This window comes from Narcine bancroftii, chromosome 1 (assembly GCF_036971445.1).
Source record: "Narcine bancroftii isolate sNarBan1 chromosome 1, sNarBan1.hap1, whole genome shotgun sequence".
Classification (NCBI taxonomy): Eukaryota; Metazoa; Chordata; class Chondrichthyes; order Torpediniformes; family Narcinidae; genus Narcine; species Narcine bancroftii.
Genome location: NC_091469.1, coordinates 159,129,975 through 159,153,758, shown reverse-complemented (window position 1 = coordinate 159,153,758; position 23,784 = coordinate 159,129,975). Strand labels below are relative to the sequence as shown.

At 48.9% G+C, this 23,784-nt stretch overlaps 1 protein-coding gene across 2 annotated transcripts in view; it reads left to right on the top strand.

Annotated features, from left to right (window-relative positions):
• Positions 1-2,409: 2,409 nt before the first annotated feature.
• Positions 2,410-23,784, top strand: part of hmgcs1 (3-hydroxy-3-methylglutaryl-CoA synthase 1 (soluble)) — a 43,330-nt gene continuing 21,955 nt past the window's right edge. Inside the window, exon 1 of one of the 2 annotated variants that reach the window (XM_069942464.1) lies at positions 2,410-2,433. Coding sequence is in view for 1 of the 2 variants with exons in the window: in XM_069942457.1 (XP_069798558.1) it covers positions 21,982-22,112 (131 nt within the window). In the remaining variant the exon portion in view is untranslated. Of the gene's footprint in view, positions 2,434-21,924; positions 22,113-23,784 lie in introns of those variants that run through there. The other variant, XM_069942457.1, reaches the window with a different exon arrangement.

Here is a 23,784-nt window from a genome sequence, read left to right as displayed (position 1 = left end):
AAATAGATAATATGCTGGACTTGGTCTCTCCTGCTCTCTGTTTCAGGAGGAACTATTCCTCCGACTGGTTTGCCTCCTCCATCTGGATTTCCACCTCTCCCTGCTGATGTTGTTACTTGTCCTTCAGGCCCTTTGTCTCTGCTGGTATTTTTTCTCCCCCTTCCTTGGGTCAGTAGGAACATAGGAAGTAGGAACAGGAGTCGGCCAAAAATGGCCCATCGAGCCTGCTCCGCCATTCAATATGATCATGGTTGATCTAATTTATCACCTAACTCCACCTACCTGCCTTCTCCCCATATCCCCTAATTCCTCTATCATGTAGAAATTTACCTAACCGAAATTTAAATATGTTTAATGAGGCAGCCTCAACCACTTCCCTGGTTAGAGAATTCCAAACATTCACTACTCTCTGGGAAAAAACTATTTTTCCTCATCTCTGTCCTAAATCTACTACCCTGAATCTTGAGACTGTGTCCTCTCGTTTTAGTTTCCCCGGCCAGCTCAAAAAACCTTCCTACATCTATCCTATCCATACCCTTCATAATCCTATATGTTTCTATAAGATCTCCTCTCATTCTTCTGAACTTGAGCGAATACAATCCTAGACGATTTAATCTTTCATCATAAGTCAACCCCTTCATCCCAGGGATCAACCTAGTAAACCTCCTCTGGACCATCTCCAAAGCCAGTATATCCTTCCTCAAATATGGAGACCAGAACTGGACACAGTACTCCAGGTGCGGTCTCACCAGTACCTTATACAGTTGCAACATGACCTCCCTACTCCTGAATTCACCCAAAATAAGGGAAACAAAAGGAACTTTGTGGTGACCTGCAGAAGAAGTTAACATTTAGAAAACCCCGATGGGGCAAGTTTCTTCAGCAAAACACTGAAGTGGCTGATCGGAAAGAATCAGTTGTGTGTGTCCAACAAGCAACAAATCTCCCTTTGAAAACCAACAAGAACCTTCCTGAGCGGTAACAATTTAACTTTAAGCACCAAAGCCTGGTGAACTTGATAGATGTAAAATTCTGTGCACAGTATAAGAATTGCTTGATTCTGGTGAACTTAGAGGAGTGAGAAGTGAGATTGGACAGTGAATCAAAGAACTTTTTTTGAAGTTGCGCGCACACACACACACCACACACACAGAATTTGAAGGGGGTTAAGTTAATAGTAATGTTAAAGTTTGATAGTTTGATCCTGGTTTCATCTTTAAAGATGATTAAAATGAACTGTTTAAGTAACTATTTGTCTTGGTGAATTTCTATTGGTGCTGGGTTTTGGGGTCCTCTGAGCCCATTACATTACAGACAGCGCGTGATTCGAAAGTGGGACTGACTACACCCCACCCCCAAACTGACTACACCCCACCCCCAATCCAGATTTATTGTCATGAACAAGTTATGGCATTTGGTGTTTTATGGCAGCATCATAGAGCAAACATAACCATCTTATGACATTAAAATAAAAAAAATTAAAATTACGAAAGGTAAGGTAATGTCTTTGGTTAATTGATCATTCAGGAAACTGATGGCAGTGGGAAGAAGCTGTCCTTGTGCCCCTGAGTGCTCATCTGCCAGCTTCTGTACCTTTGTCCCGATAATTGGCCTGGTCAATTATCATCGACTTCTGATTTCTATTAACACCGTCCCCCGTCTCTCTCCCTTTCCCCATCCCTCTGTCTCCTTTCCTCCAACTTCTTAGCCCCTTCCTGCACCGAGCAGAGTCTACCCCCTCCAACCATCAGCTTTTTTTCTCCTCGACTTTCCCACCCTTGTGACCTCTTACCTATATCCCTCCCTCCCCTCCTACCTCTTCCTTCCCCACCACCCTTTTCACTCAGGGACCTGCCTGCTTTTAGCTTGTACTTGATGAAGGGCTCGGGCCCCCCAAACACTAGTTCCCCTTTACCTCCCATGGATGCTGTGTGACTTGCTGAGTTTCTCCAGCACATTTTGTGTGTTGTGCTTGATCCCAGCGCCTTCAGACTTTCTCGTGTAACCTTTCACTGTACCCACATGGAAATGACCAGCTGAGCAATGCTCCTGCTGGTATTTTCTCCTGGAATTTCCCCCCAAGCCCATTTGTATTCTTACTCCTGCTGGTTTTATCAGCTGATATTTTTATCCTGGAATTTTTCTCTGCTGGAAGTCTTTCTCTATTCCCCAGCATCCTGCAGGAATTAATTGCTGCTCCCCTTCCTGCTGGAGTGGGTCTCCCCCGCTGGTTTGCTCTGCTGGGACCCTTTCCCCTGCTGGTGGTGCCGCTCCTCGCTCTACCCCGTCCGCTCCTGCAGGGGGTGTGTGGGTTGGCGCACGCGCAGTTCTTCCCCCCTCCTCCCGAAGATGGCGGCGCCCAGTGCGAGCAGTCGGAGGTCGCGGGCGGCGGGGCCCGAGTGAGCGGCCCGTCGGGGTTGAAGGAGCCGGCGGGTGAGCGTCAGCGGGCGCCCAGGGACGGGGCCGAGGTGAGGGGGGGATGGGGGAGTGGGGGGGGGGGGGGTTAGGCCGCAGCTCCCTTGGGGACAGGAAGCCGGGCCGGGACCCCTCCCACCTCCCCCTCCTCCCACCTCCCCCTCCTCCCACCTCCCCCTCCTCCCACCTCCCCCTCCTCCCACCTCCCCCTCCTCCCACCTCCCCCTCCTCCCACCTCCCCCTCCTCCCACCTCCCCCTCCTCCCACCTCCCCCTCCTCCCACCTCCCCCTCCTCCCACCTCCCCCTCCTCCCACCTCCCCCTCCTCCCACCTCCCCCTCCTCCCACCTCCCCCTCCTCCCACCTCCCCCTCCTCCCACCTCCCCCTCCTCCCACCTCCCCCTCCTCCCACCTCCCCCTCCTCCCACCTCCCCCTCCTCCCACCTCCCCCTCCTCCCACCTCCCCCTCCTCCCACCTCCCCCTCCTCCCACCTCCCCCTCCTCCCACCTCCCCCTCCTCCCACCTCCCCCTCCTCCCACCTCCCCCTCCTCCCACCTCCCCCTCCTCCCACCTCCCCCTCCTCCCACCTCCCCCTCCTCCCACCTCCCCCTCCTCCCACCTCCCCCTCCTCCCACCTCCCCCTCCTCCCACCTCCCCCCTCCTCCCACCTCCCCCTCCTCCCACCTCCCCCTCCTCCCACCTCCCCCTCCTCCCACCTCCCCCTCCTCCACCTCCCCTCCTCCCACCTCCCCCTCCTCCCACCTCCCCCTCCTCCCACCTCCCCCTCCTCCCACCTCCCCCTCCTCCCACCTCCCCCTCCTCCCACCTCCCCCTCCTCCCACCTCCCCCTCCTCCCACCTCCCCCTCCTCCCACCTCCCCCTCCTCCCACCTCCCCCTCCTCCCACCTCCCCCTCCTCCCACCTCCCCCTCCTCCCACCTCCCCCTCCTCCCACCTCCCCCTCCTCCCACCTCCCCCCTCCTCCCACCTCCCCCTCCTCCCACCTCCCCCTCCTCCCACCTCCCCCTCCTCCCACCTCCCCCTCCTCCCACCTCCCCCTCCTCCCACCTCCCCCTCCTCCCACCTCCCCCTCCTCCCACCTCCCCCTCCTCCCACCTCCCCCTCCTCCCACCTCCCCCTCCTCCCACCTCCCCCTCCTCCCACCTCCCCCTCCTCCCACCTCCCCCTCCTCCCACCTCCCCCTCCTCCCACCTCCCCCTCCTCCCACCTCCCCCTCCTCCCACCTCCCCCTCCTCCCTCCTCCCCCTCCTCCCTCCTCCCCTCCTCCCTCCTCCCCCTCCTCCCTCCTCCCCCTCCTCCTCCTCCCCCTCCTCCCTCCTCCCCCTCCTCCCTCCTCCCCCTCCTCCTCCTCCCCCTCCTCCCTCCTCCCCCTCCTCCCACCTCCCCCTCCTCCCACCTCCCCCTCCTCCCACCTCCCCTCCTCCCACCTCCCCCTCCTCCCACCTCCCCCTCCTCCCACCTCCCCCTCCTCCCACCTCCCCCTCCTCCCACCTCCCCCTCCTCCCACCTCCCCCTCCTCCCACCTCCCCCTCCTCCCACCTCCCCCTCCTCCCACCTCCCCCTCCTCCCACCTCCCCCTCCTCCCACCTCCCCCTCCTCCCACCTCCCCCTCCTCCCACCTCCCCCTCCTCCCACCTCCCCCTCCTCCCACCTCCCCCTCCTCCCACCTCCCCCTCCTCCCACCTCCCCCTCCTCCCACCTCCCCCTCCTCCCACCTCCACCCCCCCTCCCACCTCCACCCCCCCTCCTCCTCCACCCCCCCCTCCTCCTGTTAATATGTTAGGTTGGCCTATAACTGTTGGCAATGAGTTTGACTTTGGCCAGTCATAGTTTTGAACAGGGATGATGGGATAGTTGTGTGTTGATGAGTGGGAATGAAAGATTAGAATTTCAAAATCTACTGTCATGAACATGTCGCAAAATTCTCTGTCTTGCGGCAGCCTCACTGTGCAAATGTTTACTTGCAAAATAAGTAAATAAAATAGTACAAGAAGCAACAGTCAAAGTCAGGCAGTGTCGTTGGTTCATTGATTATTCAGGAATCAGATGGCAGTGGGAAGAAGCTGTCCTTGTGCCACTGATTGTTTGTCTTTAGGCTCCTGTACCTTTTTCCCGATGGTAGCAGAGTGAAGAGGCCAATGAGTCCACACCTGGAATACCATAAATAGTTCTAGTCCTCCTACTAAAGGAGGGAAGTGGTTAAACTTGAGAGGGTACAGGAAAGATTTGCAGGGATTTTGGAGGGACCCAAGGATTTGAGTTATAAGAAAGCCTGGAACTTATCCTGGAGTGGCAGTCATAAATGTTTATAAAATGATAAAGGGCATGAGTATGGTCACAGTCTTTATCCCAGGATATGCTGACTGGCTGCATCATTGTCTAGTATGGGGACACCAATATACCCAAGTGTAAAGCCCATCAAAAGGTTACAGATGCAGCCCAGGACATCACAGGCAAAACCCTCCCCACTCATGAGTACATCTGCGAGAAATGATGCCATTGGAGAGGTGCAATAGTCATCAAAGACCCTCACCACCCACCACACGCTCTGTTCTCGCTGCTGCCATCAGGGAAGAGGTCTCTCAAGACTCGCACCACCAGGTTCAGGAACAGCCGCTACCCCTCTGCCATCAGACTCCTCAACCACAAATTCAATCAGGGACTCATTTAAGGACTCGTACTTGTGCACTTTATTGATTTTCTTTTGTTCCCTCTGTATTGCAGTTTGTTTACGTTCATTATCTGTTTACAGTTTTTGTTTGTTTACATGTTGATGTGTATAGTTTTTTTTGCACCGCCAATAAGTGGTAATTCTGCCTGGCCCGCAGGAAAAAGGTATGTGATGTCATGTATGTTCTCGGACAATAAATCTGAAAGGGCATAGGTTGAAAGTGAAAAGATTTAAAAGGATCCTGGGGGACAAGAGTTTCTGCACAGAGGGTGATGGGTCTGTGGAACAAGCTGCTAGTGGAAGAGGAAGAGGTTGTGTTTAAATGTCATTTGGATCGGTTCAAAGAAAGGAATGGTTTACAGCAGCCATTCTCAAATCGGTTCAAAGAAAGGAATGGTTTACAGCAGCCATTCTCAATGGATCCCTACGGGCCTCCTGGGGGCCACAGCACGTAAAAAATCTTTTCACCTCACATAACAGGTTCGGACTTTATTCCCTGAGGTACAGAAGAATGAGGGGAGATTTGACTGAGGTATTTAAGATTCAGGGGGATTGACAGAGTAAATGTAGGTGGGCTTTTTCCACTGAGGGTAGGTGAGATACAAACCAGACTACATAGATTAAGGGTAAAAGGGGAAAAGTTTAGGGGAACTTCTTTACACAGAGAGTGGTGGGGGTGTGGAACAAGCTGAGGTGGTGAATGCAATTTTAACATTTAAGAGGAATTTGGATGGGAGGGCTATGGACTGGGTCCAGTTCGGTGGCACTAAGCAAAAAAAAAAAGGTTTGGCACAGACTAGAAGGGCTGAAGGGGCCTGTTTCTATGCTGTAATTTTCTATTTTTCTAACATACTGTATATACTCACATCATCGTTGAATCTTTTGGGACCAGTTTTTCTTTAGTCAAATTTGTGTGGGGTGGTGTGGTTGACTTTTACACGGGTCTTACTTTTGTCCGCAGAAAGTACCTGTGTTGTTTTTAATTTTATTTTTCACACTATCAACCATATAATCAAAATACACACAAACATTTCCCTCTTGAACGGTGGCATTTTCTCCCCATTTTTCCCCCCTCCCTCCTTCCCATCCCCCTCCAAACCCATTAAACATTTAACATATACAGTACAATAAACCCAATAAACAATATCACACAATAAAAAAATGGTGTCATCTACTTTTACACACTGGATCAGGTCATTTTGTCTTCTCATTCTGTCATTTTAGGGGGTGGAGGTCCGCGGTAGGCCCTCTCTGTTATGTTCCATGTACGGTTCCCAAATTTGTTCAAATAATGTGACTTTATTTTTTAAATTATGTTATTTTTTTCCAATGGAATACATTTATTCATTTCCAGGTACCATTGCTGTATTCTCAGGCTCTCTTCTGATTTCCAAGTTGACATAATACATTTTTTTGCTACAGCTAAGGCTATCATAATAAATCTTTTTTGTGCTCCATCCAAATTGAGGCTAAGTTCTTTACTTCTTATGTTACTTAGAAGAAAGATCTCTGGATTTTTTGGTATGTAGCTTTTTGTGATTTTATTTAATATCTGGTTTATATCTTCCCAAAACTTTTCCACTTTCTCACATGCCCTAATTGCATGTCCTGTTGTTCCCGTTTCCTCCTTACAGCGAAAACATCTGTCTGACACTGTTGGGTCCCATTTATTTAACTTTCAGTTCTGGGGTGGGGGCGGGCCATAGCCAAGAAAAGGATGAGAATGGCTGGTTTAGAGGGTAAGGGGTAAACACAGGCAGGTGGAACAAACTCAGGAAGACCGTAAAGATGTGCCTTTTTCTGTGCTCAAATTCTGACTGAATTCCCATTTAACTCTTACGAATCCAAACCCCCCCCCCCCGACGCACGTGGGACTACTTATAATGGCCAACATATCCACCCCTCCATGGTGAGGGATGTGCGAAGAGAGCACCTTGAGGAAACTCGGGACAGTCTCGAGGAGAGCGTGCAAACTTCGCAAATGCAGTACCCGAGGTCAGACTCAGACCTTGGGTCGTTGGAACTGTGAGGCAACGATTCCACCAGCTGCACTGCCTTGTTTATTGCAACAACACTGTTTCAATGCGAAGCCGTCTTTTTCCATTTGGAGATCTGCCACACTGGTCAAGTGGAAGCTGACAGGCAGGCGACGCAGCTCCTCTCTAGAGGGAGCAAAGGCCAAATTTCTGCTGAGGTGGATGAAATGCGCTGAAGGTTCGGGCCTGGTTTGTGATCAGTTCACAAACGCCCATTCAGTTTGCTGTTCCTGCAGGTCAAAGCAAACTTCTGCAGATTACGTTTCAGTTTGGGAACCGATTTCATTGCATGCTCTGCAATGTGAGATCACGAAACATTTATTCTCATTGGGTTAGTGTAGCGGTTAGCACAACGCTGTTACAGCCCCAGCGTCCTTTCTCCTGCTGAATCTGGCGCCGTCGTGAGGAGTTTATGCGTTCTCCCTGTTTCTGTAAGGGTTTTCTCCCACCCTTCAAAAACATATCAGGGTCATGGGTTGATTGGGCTGCAGAGGAAGGGCCTGTTACCGTAGTAAATTAAAACACATAATAGCTGCAACAATACATCTGGCCAGGTTGCCTCACTCACAGCAAACAAACGTGTTGGAGAAGCTCAGCAGGTCACGCAGCAGCCATGGGAAGTAAAGGGTGGCCAATGTTTCGGGCCTGGGCCCTTCGTCAGAGTACGAGCCAAAAGCTGACAGGCTGGGGGCAGGGGCACAGATGAACAGGTGAGATATGGATAGGAAGGTAGAAGAGAAAAAGGCTGGGAGATGACAGCTGGTGTGATATTCCCTCGACATGGACTAGTCAAGTGTTATGCCAATACAGGACTTAACAGAATTAAACCACCTCTAACTGGCCAGTGGGAAAATCATCTCCATATGTTATACAAGTAGGGTGGAGTATCTTTAGACAAAGCCAATATCAAGGAAAGGAGAGAGGGAGGTTAGAGAGTGCCCAGGCAGAATATTAGCGGTTCCTCCAGGTTGCAGGTAGCCTTGGTTAGGCAGTGCATGAGGCTTTCCATCCAAGGGATATGTGACCTGCTCTTTTGTATGTTGCACTTAACAGCATCTGCACACTTTCCTGTTTAGCTTTACCTCACTTCTTTAATCCTTTGTTTCCTTTTTGGTCACTCCTGATGTGATCACCCACACTCACATTTATTGCCATTTGAATCAAGACGCAGCGAGGGAGGTTGTTTTGCGGGCAGCCCAGTTAGACCTCGGTCGTAGTTCAAGTTTATCATCCTCTGACTGTACACATCGAACCCAACAGCATTTTTCCAGACCACTGTGCACACACAATACACAGTACATAATCACATCTATACATAAAGATACAAGTTAAAACAGATTAACCTTTTTCTTTCCGCTCACATCCCATTTTAAGTCATCCCTCTGCCATTGGTGCTCTGTGATCAGTAAGGGATTGGTTCAGGTGGGATGTGGGTGGGAAGAAAAAGTTTGAAACCCACTGTTATAATCGTTCCTCATTGACTCGTTATGTGCTCGGTTTCATAACTCTAAAAGAAATGGACCAATGACAGTTTTTCTCAAGCAAAATATTTCAGTAACAATTGGGTCTAGAGCAGAGATTCTTAACCTTCCCTTCCCACCCACATCCCACCTGAAGCAATCCCTTACTGATCACAGAGCACCGATGGCAGAAGGATGACTTAAAATGGGATGTGAGTGGAAAGAAAAAGGTTGAGAACCAGAGTTAAAATATCGTGTCACCCAAAATATGTATCACTTCCCTGTTCATCAATCTCCCCGCCTGCAGGAAGAAGCTATTTGCCAGCCTGACTGGCCTGATTTTTGTCTTCCTTCCTGATGGTCATGGGTCAAATGTACTGTGTGCTGAATCGAAAGAGTTCTCAATAATTACTTGAACCCTCTTTCAACATCATTCTTGGTAAATTTCATCAGTAGACCAAGGAGACCCCATTGTTCTTCACTGTTTTAATAGTCCTCTGTGTTGCCTTCTAGTCCAATGTTTTGCAGTCACCTTCCCCCATAGTGATGCAACCAGACAGGACACTCAATCATGCTCCTGTAAAAGGTAATAAAGATGGTGGCCAGTTACCTTGCCCTCCTCAGCCTCCTGAGGAAGTGTAGGCACTGCTGGGCTTTCCTGACTAACGAGGAGGTGTGTGAGTCCAGGATAAGTCATCCTTTGCATGCACACCGAGGAACGGGGGTGGGGGTGGGGGCTGCTGGGAACATTGGGGCCTGCAGGGTGGGCCTGCTGGGAGCATGTTTTTTTTTTGAGGGGGTTGGTGTGCTGGGCCTGGATAAACGGTTGGAGCATGGGGATGGTTGGAGTGTGAAGGAGACTGGTCTGCACCATCCTGGCCTCAACTTCTCTGGACCAAAGGAAGCTGAGGGATGGCGTGACAAGGTGTAGAAAACTGATAGGTGCAGAAAGAGTTGACGGCCAGAATCTGTTTTCCACAGTAGGTATATTTACTACTAGGAGAGGGGGAAGACGTTTGAAGAGGATCTGAGGGGTAAACTATTCGCACGAGGCATAGTCAGTATCTGGAATGAGTGCCCCTCCACTCCAGTTCAGTGTGAGGGTGACCTACCAGCCCCATATGTTTTGGAGGGTGGGAGAAAACTGGAGAACTTGGAAGAAACAGATGCTGTGATTGTAGTTTAATATACCAAGGCTCTTGGGTTGGTGCAGCGGTTTGAGCAATGTTTGTACAGCGTCAGCAATAGAGACTGGGATTCAAATCCTGTGCTGCCTGTAAGGAGTTTGTATGTTCCTCCTCAGGTTTGTGTGGGTTTTCACTGGGGACTCTGGTTACCTCCCATTGTTCGAATGTCCGGGGGGTTGTATGTTAATGGGGTGTAATTGGGCGGCTCAGACTCGGCGGGGGGGGGGAAACGAAATGGCCTGTCTACATTTTTTTAAAACTCAGCAGGTTAGGATTTTATTTCCGGGAGTGTAGAAGAATGAGGGAGTTTGATAGAGGTATTTAAAATTGAGGGGGCTAAACAGAGTAAATGTAGATAGGTTTTTTTCATTGAGGGTAGGCAAGATACAAACCGGGGACATGGATTAAGGGTGAAAGGGGAAAGGTTTGGAGGAACATGAGGGGGAACTTCTTCCCACACAGAGTGGTGGGAGTATAGAATGAGCTGCAAGCTCAGGTGGTGAATTTTAACATTTATGGATCGGAGAGAAGTAGAGGGCTATGGGCTGGGAGCAGATCAGTGGGATTATGCAAAAAAAAATGGTTTGGCACGGACTAGAAGGGCTGAAGTGGTCTGTTTCTGTGCTGTAGTGTTCTATGGTTCTAGGTCACACTAGTATCCATAGGAAGCTAAGATATTTAACCAACTTTTCGGGTCTGAGCCCTTCATCAAGGTATGAGAGCATCCAAATGCCTTACAGCGGATTTGAACTTCGATTGCTGCCGTTGTTGTGCTAACTGTGCCCTCCTATGTATAAACTTATCCAACTGCACCTTAAATGCAGTCAATGAGGCAACTTCTACAGCTTCCTTGGGCAGAGAATTCCTCAGATTCACCACTCTCTGGGAAAAAGTAGTTCCTGCTCACCTCTGTCCTGAACCGACTCCCCTGAATCTTGAGGTGGTGCCTATGAGAACAACTGAGGGAACTGGATTATCTGAGGTCACACCATTTGGATAAGAATACATAGAATATTCCAGCACAGAACAGACTCTTTGGCCCACGATTGCTAGAGACCGATTCAATAAACTAAACCTTCCCCAGCTTACACACATGCCCTCTATTTTAATGCATTCCAGGCACCCACTACTCTGTGCAAAAGACTTGCTCCTGACGCCTCCAACATTCCTCCTCTCGCTTTGTTCAGATGCCCTCTGGTGTTTGTCTTGCACTGGGGGGTGGGAAAGGTGCTGACCGCCCATCATAATCTTGTAGATGTCTATTAACACCTCTCATTCTTATTTATTCCAAAGAGAAAAGGCCAGCTCTTGTCCCATAAGACATCTGGTAAATCTCCTCTTCATCCTGTTGGACTTGTGCAGTCAGATGGCAATAAATTTGACAAAGCTTCCACATCCCTCTATAATGAGGTGACAAACTGAACACGGTACTCCAAGTTTATTTATTTTTTTTAAAAAAGGTGAAAATTAATGGCTGGTGCTTTGAAGAAGTTCCTTTTAATGTTTTGATTGATCTCAATAATGACGATAAATCTTTTATCTTCAAAGCAGATACTTTGTAAAAAAAAATCAAATTCTATATTATACATTAAATTAAAAAGAGATATATACAAAAGATCGATAATATTGAGTTATCATTGTGTAATGAAAAAAAATAGTGTTGCGGTAGTATAGGACCGGTTCGTTATGGTGTTGAATAGTAGGATGGATGTAACAAGGGGCCGTTTAAGAGCCTGATAGCCAGAAACTGCTCTTGAGCCAAGAGGTACTGGTCTTCGAGGGGAGCAAGGAGCAGAGGCTGTGACCAGGGCTGATGGGGGGTCCTTTTCTGATGTTGGCTGCCTTCTTGAGGCTGTGCCGCACGTAGATGTCTGCAACGGACGGGAGATCGGAGCCTGTGATGGACCTGGCTGGGTTTGCTACCTTCTGCGTTCATCCCACATCCAACAGTATTCTTGTCATAACAGTAGTTTTTGGAAGTGCAAAACAAAAAACATTGGCTGGAGAAAACTCCTTATGTCTCAAACTGCATCTGTGGGAGAAGTCGGTCTCTTCATCCCGCCTTGAAGGGTCTGACCGTTTTATTTTCTCCCACGGATGCTGCTCGACCCAGAGTTCCTCCAGCAGATTGTTTGCTCCAGATTTCCACATCGACACCAGCCATTCTCAACCTTTTTTTTAAGATATGATTCCCCCCCCCGCCTCCCCGCTCCCCACCTTGGGCCCCTTACCTGTGAAGCAGTCATTTAGTTGGTTTTCTGCCGTACTTCTCTCTCCTACCAACGAAATAAGAAATCTACAAACTATGTAGGGTTTCAGTCCGTGCCCCCCCCCCCCCCCCCAACCTTATGGATTGAAGCGTGTCCGTTCAGAACAAAGATGCAGAGGAATTTCTTCAGCCAGAGGGATTTCTTCAGCCAGAGGGTAGTGAATCTGTGGAATTTATTACCACAGGTGGTTGTGGAGGCCAGGTCATTGGGTGCATTTAAGGCAGAGATTGATAAGTTCTTGATTAGCCCAGGGCCTCAAAGGTTATGAGGAGAGCCTGGGCAGTGGGGCTGAGTGGGGGAAATGGATCTGCTCGTGATTCAATGACAAGGAAAACTCGATGGTTTGCTCCAGCCTTAAGGTCTTAAATGTGCCGTGGGCTGGCATTGAGAATGGCTGATCTATAGTCTTGTGGATCTCTCTCCAGTTTTGGAGGGATGTGGAAAAAACAGAACTGTGAGCCTTTTGTTATGTGGTGCTTCTGAGATGGGAGTGATAGCCAGATCACAGAGAGTTTCTGCATGTTGCCTGCTAATAGGATCTTTAATATTCTAAGGGAAAGGGGACAGATGGTTAAGACATCACTCTGATAGAAAGACTCCTCCAAACCTCATGCTTGCCAGGTGACACTGCCAGCCTTTGAAGGCTACTCTAAAGAAATTCTTTCACTGTGTCTCTGACGATAATAAATGAATCTAAATATCCACTCTAAATTGTGACTGTAAAGTGGTATTGCCTAAGCCTTCAGTCATCCTTTCACCTACTTTTTGGTCTGCCTCCTCTGGGATCATTATAAGTGGAATGGTCCAAAGTAAACAGCTTTGTGTGGACAGCTTGCTGTTATTGCAAACTTTGTAACTTTTATCTGTTGATAAACTGGGTAAATACTGCAGGAAGTGCATGGGCTGTGAGCTGGTAATTGAAAATAGTGCAAGGCTGTTGATTAGGTGCTAACTTGCTCGCTCTGTGGGTGACCATGAAGCGGACTCCACAAAGAGGCAGGTCATCTTCCTGAGTGAAACATGAAAGTCTGCAGATGCTGTGATTGTAGTTAAAACACACACAAAATGCTGGAGGAGGAGCTCAGCCGTGTCTTGTAGCGTCCATAGGAGGTAAAAAATACATTGCCGACGTTTCGGGCCTGAGCCACCCCATTTCAATTCCCCATCCCATTCTCTTGCTGACATGACTGTCCATGGTCCTCATGCTCCGCCAGGACTGAGATCGCCACAAATTGGAGAAACAGCACGTTATCTTCCGACCAGGAACCTTGCAACCGAATGGGATTAACGGAGAGTTCTCTGGCTTTTTGTCAAACACCCCACTTTTCTTCCCCGCCGTCGCCTTTCCCCAGTGTGGTCTGTCTCTCTCTCTCTCTCCTCTCTCTCTCTCTCCTCCTCTCTCTCTCTCTCTCTCTCCTCTCTCTCTCTCCTCTCTCTCTCCTCCTCTCTCTCTCCCTCTCTCTCTCTCCTCTCTCTCTCCTCTCTCTCCTCTCTCCTCTCCTCTCTCTCTCCTCTCTCTCTCCTCTCTCTCTCCTCTCCTCTCTCCTCTCTCTCTCCTCTCTCCCTCCTCCTCTCCTCCTCTCCTCTCTCTCTCCCTCTCTCTCTCTCCTCTCTCTCCTCTCCTCTCCTCTCTCTCCTCTCTCTCTCTCCTCTCTCTCCTCTCTCTCTCTCCTCTCTCTCTCTCCTCTCTCTCTCCTCCTCTCTCTCTCTCTCTCTCTCTCTCCTCTCTCTCTCTCTCCTCTCTCTCTCTCCTCTCTCTCTCTCTCCTCTCTCTCTCTCCTCTCTCTCTCTCCTCTCTCTCTCTCCTCTCTCTCTCTCCTCTCTCTCTCCTCTCTCTCTCTCCTCTCTCTCTCTCCTCTCTCTCTCTCTCCCCCCCCCCCCCCCCCCCCAAATGCCCTTCTGTTGGCTTGGACCCCCACCCTCAGCCCAGCACTGTCTTTATCCTGAGCCTTCCTGTTCTTTGCTCATACCTTGAAGGGCTCAGCCCTGAAATGGTGATATATCCTGACTCTCCGGAGGACGCTGCAAGATAGGATGAGTTCCTCCAGCATCTCTGTGTATTTTTAGGATATCTCCCTGTCTCGGGTAACCAGTGTCCACAATATACAGCAGGGCAGGCACAGACCTCTGGCAACCGTTACTGGGCCTGTGGGGCTAGGGTACATGCAGAACGAGCAGAAGATCATTCCCTCTAGGTTTACAGCACAGATACCAACCCTTCGGCCTAAAATGGTGTAGACCCAGCCATTCTCAACAAGGGCCACAGCACACTTAAACACTTAAGCGGGGGCCGTGGACTGAAATAATAACGTTTTTTATGTGTAGTTGGTAGGAAAGAAGTATGGAAGAAATCAACTAAACTTGACTGCTTCACAGGGAAGGGGCCCGGAAACTTTGAGCAGAGTCTGAAGGGGGCACTAGCCAAAAAAAGGTTGAGAAAGGGCTGGTGTAGACTTGTGATTTTTCAAACATTTTTCTTTCCACTCACCATAAGTATTCACTGTGCCATCAGTACTCTGTGATCAGTAAGAGATTGCTTAAGGTGGTATGTGGATGGAAAGAAAAAAGTTTGAAGATTCCTGTTTTAATTGCCCCTCATTGGAGTTCTGAAACTGCACATAACAAGTCAAAAGGTAATGGGTCAGTGACCATTTTTCTCAAGCAAAATATTTCAGTAACAATTGGATCTAGAGCAGTGATTCTTAACCTTCCCTTCCCACTCACAATCCCATCTTAAGCAATCCCTTACTGATCACAGAGAACCGATGGCATAGAAAATTACTTAAAGTGGGATGTGAGTGGAAAGGAAAAGGTTGAGAGCCATTGGATTTGTCCGATTTGCCTGTGATTGGCTCATGCCCCTGAACCTTTCCTATCTATATACCTATCCGAATGTCTTTTAAACATAGTTCTATCTGCCTCCTGGTTACCGCAATGCAATTATAGCGCCAGCAAACCCTGGTTCGAATCTGGTGCTGTCTGTAAGGAGTTTTGGATGTTCTCCACGTGTCTGAGTTTCCTCCGGGTTTCCTCTCACCCTTCAAAAATGCCAGTGATTGGAGGTTAATTGGTGTATTTTGGGGGCACATGCTCATGGTCCAGAGGGCCTTTTACCTTGCTGTGTATCTAAACATTTAAAAACTTCTCCCACTGGCAGCTCGTTCTGTTGACCCACTTCTCCCTTTGTGAGAAAAGTGCCCCTCAAGTCCCCTGTAAATCTTTCACCTCTAGTTTTGAGGCTCCCCTACCCTGGAAAAAAAGACACGGCTATTCACCTTATCTACGTCTTTCATGATTTTATAAACCTCTCTAAAGTCACTCCTCCTAAGCTCCAGGAAGACGAGTCCCAGCCTCTCAAGCCTAGCAGTGGCCAGTCACATCCAGGAGAGTGTAAACATTAGACAGTGAACATCTCAAACAGCCAGATTACTGGCTGGGGATCAGTGTAGAGTTTAAACTCTCGGATGTTATTGTTTGGAGACATCTAAGCAAATGACGGATGGTAGTTGAGAGGGTTTCTCCCCTCCCTCTTCATTAAACCACCTTCAACTGGATGGAAATGTATCAAATTATAAGAAGCAGTCTGTCTCCCTGGGTGGAAATGACATATAGAGGCTGAGCTTTAAGGTGAGTGGGGAAAGTTTGAAGGGAATTTTGAGTCCAGTTTTTTTTTTTTAAAAATGGTGCTAGATGTGTGGCATTACCCTGCCGGGGGAGGTGGTGAAAGCAGTTAGATGGATTGACGAGCATGAGGTTAACAGACCTTGTGCAGGCAGATGGGATTAATTAGGTCGGCATCATGGCCAGCACGGTGCGCCTAAGTGCACGTTTCTGTCCTCATTCACCTGCAGCGTATTCCAGATCATAACCACGCATCCTGTAGGAAGGAAGATGCTTCGCCCCAACTTTTGTCAGGCAGCTGAAATCAGCCATCCCTTTTCTCCTGACGTTAGACGTCCACGAGGTGCAGTGAGCTGGAGGTGTCTTGAAATCGGCCCATCCTTTTCTCCTGACGTTAGACGTCCACGAGGTGCAGTGAGCTGGAGGAGTCTTGAAATCGGCCATCATTTTCTCCTTATGTTAGACGTCCATGAGGTGCAGTGAGCTGGAGGAGTCTTGAAATCGGCCATCATTTTTCTCCTTACGTTAGACGTCCACGAGGTGCAGTGAGCTGGAGGTGTCTTGAAATCGGCCATCCTTTTCTCCTGACTTTAGACGTCCACGAGGTGCAGTGAACTGGAGGAGTCTTGAAATCGGCCATCCTTTTCTCCTGACGTTAGACGTCCACGAGGTGCAGTGAGCTGGAGGAGTCTTGAAATCGGCCATCATTTTCTCCTTACGTTAGTCGTCCATGAGGTGCAGTAAGCTGGAGGTGTCTTGAAATCGGCCATCATTTTTCTCCTTGCGTTAGACGTCCATGAGGTGCAGTGAGCTGGAGGAGTCTTGAAATCGGCCATCATTTTCTCCTTACGTTAGACGTCCATGAGGTGCAGTGAGCTGGAGGTGTCTTGGCTCAGCAGATCAGGTGCAAAAGTGTCTGCCGAGACTCCCAGCAGTTTCCAACTCCTCCAGATGGACGTCACTTAATCAAGGGGTCAGATATGCAGCTGATGATCTTTCTAATCGCTTACTTATGAGTGAAACACGAAAGTCTGCGGATGCTGTGATGGTAGTCAAAACACAAATGCTGGAGGAACTCGGCTGGTCTCACGGCGTCCATAGGAGGTAAAGATGTAGAACTGATGTTTCGGGTCTCCCGCCTGCCTGCTTTTCATTCATACCTCGAAGAAGGGTTTGGGTCTGAAACATCGGCTATGTATCTTTATCTCCTATGGACGCTGCGAGACCAGCTGACTTCCTCCAGCATTTGTGTTTTTATTTACCTTGGACCTAAATCTATCCTTGCAGGACTGCAAACCGTCATAGTGGGACGTAGAGTTCTGTGATTAAGAACATAAGCAGAGGTTAGCCGCATTGTGCCTGAAACCCTGTTCCCCACAACTCCCTCACTCAAGGTTCAAGGTCATTTTATTATCCCATCATCCATGATTAAGCTTTCTCTGCCGTAAGGTAAACAAAGAGTTGTCATGAAACATTGCCCAGCGCCCATAACAATACGAGAAAGAGAATCAAAAGAGAGTCCCTTAAGAGTGATCGAGTGTCCCGTGGATTCACCTCCTGCAGCTGCACACTCCTGTTCGGTCCATCGGCCGCCCGAGCTCCAGATCCAAATCACTGACCCCATCAGGAAGCCCTTCAGTGGCCGAGGCCCTGCAGGAGCCCTCATTGTCCTAGACACCCTCTCGACCTACAGACTCCCCCTGCAGAACTCAAAACCTATTGACCTTTAATCTATTCTCTGGTTTGCCTCCTGCAGAAGGACCATTGTCCTTCTGTAAAGAACTTTTTCATCTTTGTCAGAACGGGGTGGCCCTATCTTCCGAAACGGACCCCCCAAGAGCACACCCTTACCATCCAGCCTGAGAAGTCCCCCGTCGGTGCCCCGTGTTCCAAGTTGCTTCGCGCTCTTCAACGTTTAGCCTCAGCCACTCCCTGAACAAAAATCCTTCCCTCCCAGGAGTCAATCCAGTAAACCTTTTGCATCTATTTGCAAGTATATCTTTTTTGGATGCAGAAACCAAAACTCTGCACACTTTGCCCAGGGGGTTCACATCAATGACTGATCTACTGTAATTGTAGTTTACAAAAAATTCTACGGATATTGGAGTCGAGCACAGTACACAAAATACGCTGGAGCAACTCAGCAGGTCACGCAGCATCTATGACTTTTTATGTGGACTGTTTTAGTTTCAATGTATTAATTTAGATGTACAGCACAGTAAACGCGCCCTTCTGGCCCATGCTCAAAAACCTACAACCCCGTAAGTCTTTGGAATGTGGGAGGATACTGGAGCACCTGGAGGAAACCCACAAACTCCTTACAGGCAGAGCTGGATTCGACCCCTGGTCCACTGGCGTTGCAAACAACGTGGCTGGATCCTGCTGGGTTTTTGTCCTTGGCAACACGAGATGTAGATGGGTCTGGGGTGCGGTGGCTTCCTTCAGTACGCTGTCCTGTCTGCCCTTGGCAGTAGATGGGGTCTGCAGAAGGGAGGGAAGTTTGTGTGATGTTCTGAACTGCATTCTCTGCCTTCTGCAGCTTGTTCCATCTTGAGCTGAGCAGCTTCCATCTTGTGTCAGCATTACAGATTGAAAAATTGCTATAAATTACTTTAAAAAACATCAATGAGTGGAAAAGAAGAGAAAGTGAGGTTATATCCACTATGTTGGTCCCTCGATTCCCTCCCCCCATTGAATTCTGAGACCTTTCTGATATCCTGCTTTTCTGATTGTTTTTTTTTCCCCCCTTGAAGAAGGGCTCAGGCCCCGAAAAAGTTGCCAATATATCTTTGGTCCTCCTACAGATGCTGAAAAGACCAGCATTTTGGTGTTTCTTACTACAATCATGGCGTCTGCAGCCTATCATGTAAGCCCTTTCAAATTGCTCTGTAAAACGGGGTTAACTGGGCAATTTACCCGGTTAATGATCCTGGGGATCAGGCAGTTTGAAAGGTCCTAACCGGGCAAGCCCAGTCAAAACCCACCCAGGTCCCAGATCTACCTCCGAGGTGGTCTGGGAATCCATGAAAACTTGCCAGGGCATCCTCCCCTGCTGCTTTGAAAGGACAAAATGGCTTCCCCTGTAAACCTGGTGACGTCAGCGATACGTCACCAAGGCATCATTGGGCATTGAAAGAAGCGCACATAAACCAGTTGCCTACGTCTGCGACTGATCACCTTGGCCTGCCTGTCCTCCTCCATCCATTTCTTCATTCACTCAGCGTATACACGCTGTTGTTCCTCCATTGCATGCAGCATACAACTGACAACGATGTTCAAAATACTTGCCTGCTTTGTTATTGCACCATGTAGTTGCAGGGCCAGCATCTGTACAACCCTTCTGTCCGCCATTAGAACTGCGCGATTTGACTTCCGGTGAGTGCATGATGCATCACTCACCCTGTCATTGCAGGGGCAGGATCCCCCTTATCGATTTAGCGAGTAAGTTGGCCTGCAGTTCGGAAGGATTGGGAGGCGCTAACGACCTGGTAACCTCACCCAGGTCCTCTGAGGCCGACCCGGGTGCTGCAGCTTGAAAAGGCCTAATATGTGTTTTTATGCCTGTGTTGATTGTCTCCATTAACAATGGCATGAAGCAAGGCTGCGTTCTCGCACCAACCCTCTTTTCAATCTTCTTCAGCATGATGCTGAACCAAGCCATGAAAGACCTCAACAATGAAGACGCTGTTTACATCCAGTACCGCACAGATGGCAGTCTCTTCAATCTGAGGCGCCTGCAAGCTCACACCAAGACACAAGAGCAACTTGTCCGTGAACTACTCTTTGCAGACGATGCCGCTTTAGTTGCCCATTCAGAGCCAGCTCTTCAGCGCTTGATGTCCTGTTTTGCGGAAACTGCCAAAATGTTTGGCCTGGAAGTCAGCCTGAAGAAAACTGAGGTCCTCCATCAGCCAGCTCCCCACCGTGACTACCAGCCCCCCTACATCTCCATCGGGCACACAAAACTCAAAACGGTCAACCAGTTTACCTATCTCGGCTGCACCATTTCATCGGATGCAAGGATCGACAATGAGATAGACAACAGACTCGCCAAGGCAAATAGCGCCTTTGGAAGACTACACAAAAGAGTCCGGAAAAACAACCAACTGAAAAACCTCACAAAGATTAGCGTACACAGAGCCGTTGTCATACCCACACTCCTGTTCGGCTCCGAATCATGGGTCCTCTACCGGCATCACCTACGACTCCTAGAACGCTTCCACCAGCGTTGTCTCCGCTCCATCCTCAACATTCATTGGAGCGACTTCATCCCTAACGTCGAAGTACTCGAGATGGCAGAGGCTGACAGCATCGAACCCACGCTGCTGAAGATCCAACTGTGCTGGTTAGGTCACGTCTCCAGAATGGAGGACCATCGCCTTCCCAAGATCGTGTTATATGGTGAGCTCTCCACTGGCCACCGTGACAGAGGTGCACCAAAGAAGAGGTACAAGGACTGCCTAAAGAAATCTCTTGGTGCCTGCCCCATCAACCACCACCAGTGGGCTGATCTCACCTCCAACCGTGCATCTTGGCGCCTCACAGTTCGGCGGGCAGCAAGCTCCTTTGAAGAAGACCGCAGAGCCCACCTCACTGACAAAAGACAAAGGAGGAAAAACCCAACACCCAACCCCAACCCACCAATTTTCCCTTGCAACCGCTGCAACCGTGTCTGCCTGTCCCGCATCGGACTTGTCAGCCACAAACGAGCCTGCAGCTGACGTGGACATTTACCCCTCCATAAATCTTCGCCCGCGAAGCCAAGCCAAAAGAAAGAAAGAAAGAAAAGAAAAAAAAGAAAGATTGTCAATGAGGGGGAAACGTTGTAAGTGCAAGTTGTGACAGTATCAGTGGAGATGACATTTCCTCCCCACAACTCCTGCATTCCCAAACACTTGATAAAGGTGATGGAGATTAAAGCAAAAAAAGATTAATTTGATAGCAAGCATTACGAATGCAAAGTAAATAGGCAGAAGGCGATAGAGAGAAGTTGTTGCGAATGGATCGTCTGGTCTGGTCAGTGACAATGTGATTATACAGAAAGGCTGGAGGAACTATTTTAAGGTTGTGAAGCTGCATAATTCAGGATTGAATTAGAGATTACACCAGCGTTCAGAAATAGTCAAAGGGGTCACCTCATTATAGGAAGGATGTAGAAGCTATGGAGAGTGTGCAGAGGAGATTGACCAAGGAATAGCAAACTCCAGAGGACATGTGTACAAGGTGAAGGGAGGGAAGTTTAGGGGAGACAACAGGGGCAAGTTTTTTTTTTACAGAGTTGTGAGTGCCTGAAATGCCTTGCCAGAGATCGTGGTGGAGGCTGAAACATTAGGGGCATTTGGAGAATGTGTCTTATGAAGCAAGGTTTACAGAGCTCAGTCTTTTGTCTTTGGAGCAAAGAAGGTCTAAAGATTATGAGTGGACTTTTATATAACCATATAATAATCACAGTATGGAAACAGGTCATCTCAGCCCCTCTAGACCGCACTGATTTAAGTGATTCCTCTAATCTCACCTCCCTGTCCATGACTCTCCAATCCCCTCACATCCAATCAATTATCCATCCTCCTCTTAAATGACAAAATTGACCCTGCTGCAACCACCTCTTCCGGAAGGTCATTCCACTCAGCCACCACTCTCTGAGTGAAGAAGCTCCTCTCATGTTGCTTCTAAACTTTTGCCGCCTAACCCTTAGCTTGTGACCCCTCGTTCCAATCTTATCTTCCCTCAAGGGGAAGAGCCTATTCGCATCTACTCTATCTATTCCCCTCATGTTTTTAAAAGACTCTTGGAGGGGACACATAGATGAAAGGAAAATAGAGGGTTATGAGGCAGGAAGATTTTAGTACTTTTTTTTGGGAAGGACTATATGAGTTGGCACAAGGGTTTTGAGGGCTGAAGGGCCTGTACTTCCCTATAATGTTCTATGATTGGGGAGTGTGGGGAGCAGCGGCGAGAGGGTTACCAAGCAAAGCAAGTACAACTGAGTTGGTAGATTCAACTTATTTTCAAAGTTGTTATTCTGGTGAATAACTTGTGGAAAGTAGGGGAAAGGTTAGGACATGCAGTAATCAGTGGGATGCTTACCAAGTCCCTGGAGTAAATGATTCATTTGGTTGCTGTGTTGGCTGGTGTCTGTTGACCTTTGATATGATTGTGCACAGAATGTACCAGTAGTGAAACTGCCCCCCCCCCCCCCCCCACCCTCACAGTCACTGTATAAAATGCAGGCTGCAACGCAGGATGCTCAGTCTCACCTCCCAGCTGGTCTCTGCCGTGCACACGGGTGGACACGAGCGACATGTACCGTGCCATCGGCAGACTCGGCCGCCTCCTGTGCTCCGAGGGTGTGGGGATTGGGCACAGCACGCGCATCACTTCCACAGCTTTGCTGCAGGTGACGGTTTCTGTCAGGTACCCGGCCCTGAGGAGGTAGGTTTTTGCAGCAGTAGAGGTTGGGAGGGGGGGATGGGGGGTTGGGGTGGGTGGTCTCAGATAATTGCTTCAGCCACGTAGCAACAGTTCCCGTTCTCCAGGGATTTGGCACGTATCCTTGGCTAATCCTCTGGCTGGGGTTCTGACAGAGTGTTGCACCCTCTGCTGCCACCCTTCAGGACACATGGACCTAAAATCCCATGACATTTCGAAGGGCAGTGAGATCTCACCAACAACACTTCATCCGCATCATGTTTAATGTAAGAAAAATGCAGTTTATGGCTAAGGGAGAGAAGGGTTAGATCAGTGGTTTTCAACCTTTTTCTTTCCACTTTCATACCACCTTAAATATTCCCTATGCCATCGGTGCTCTGTGATTAGTAAGGGATTGCTTAAGGTGGGATGTGGGTGAAAAGAAAAAGGTTGAAAATCACGGTTTTAATTGTCCCTCATTGACTCGTTATGTGCAGGTTTTCACAACTCCAAAGGAAATGGGCCAATGACCATTTTTCTCAAGCCAAATCTAGAGCAGTGATTCTCAACCTTCCCTTCCCACTCACATCCCACCTTCAGCAATCCCTCACTAATCACAGAGCCCCGATGGCACAGGGAATACTTAGTGAGATTTGAGTGGAAAGAAAAGTTTGAAAACCACTGTGGAGTAGGTTATATGGGTCAACACAACATTGTGGACCGAAGGGCCATTCCATGTTCTAATGTACAGGGCTCCCTGGAATAGCCCACTTGCAAAATCCGACTTTACTCATATTCTCCCGTACATTATTAAAGTGTTCTTCAAGCTAGTAATAAATATGTTTCTTTGTCTTTAATGACTGGATACCATCTAGATTCTATTTCCATATATACCCATATAATTATTGACTCCCTTTATGGCCCAGGCTCTCTGCCCATCCAGGATCCTGACGCCCTGACCATCCACTCATGCTCCTGCCACCCCAGCACCCCCACGCCCATCCGAGTTCCTGGGCCCCCCTGCCCATCTGTGCTCATGACTCCACCCCCCCCTCCCTGGCTGTGGACATTCGCCCCATTTGAGCACTTGGTGCCCTGAACATGGTCTTACAACCTAGTTCCAGCCATTCGAGCTCCCGACGCCTTGAACAATGCAGGTACTTGCCCACAGTCTGAGTAAGAGTTTAACCCCCCCTCCCCCCCCCTCCAAGTTTGACCCAATAATTTGGTCCTCTAAACTCTACTATTACGGTAGTGTAATTAAAGAATGTTGCTTGATATGGAAAACCTATGTGATGTGGGTACTATAGATGAAGGACTTTTCTGACTGAAGAAAATATCGGCTGAAGGGTTAGGAGTGGAATAGAGCCTTTATGACACCTGAGGACTATATTCTTTGAAATATTGCTTCGTTCAGCTTGACAGCCAAGCTGTCTTCACTACCTTAGGTGACTGCATGTGCAGTGCTCTGGGACATCCCATCAGGTGCTGTGTACTAGCCTGCCCTATGAGATTTGGGCTCCTGATTTGAGAAAGGATGTCGGAGAGGATTCAGAGGGGGTTCACAAGGATAGTTCCGGGAATGAAAGGGTTAATTGATGAGGAGCATTTGACAGCTCTTGTCCTGCACTTGGAATTTAGGAGAACGGGGGGGGGGGGGATATCTCATTGAAACATTTTGAATGTTGAAAGGCAT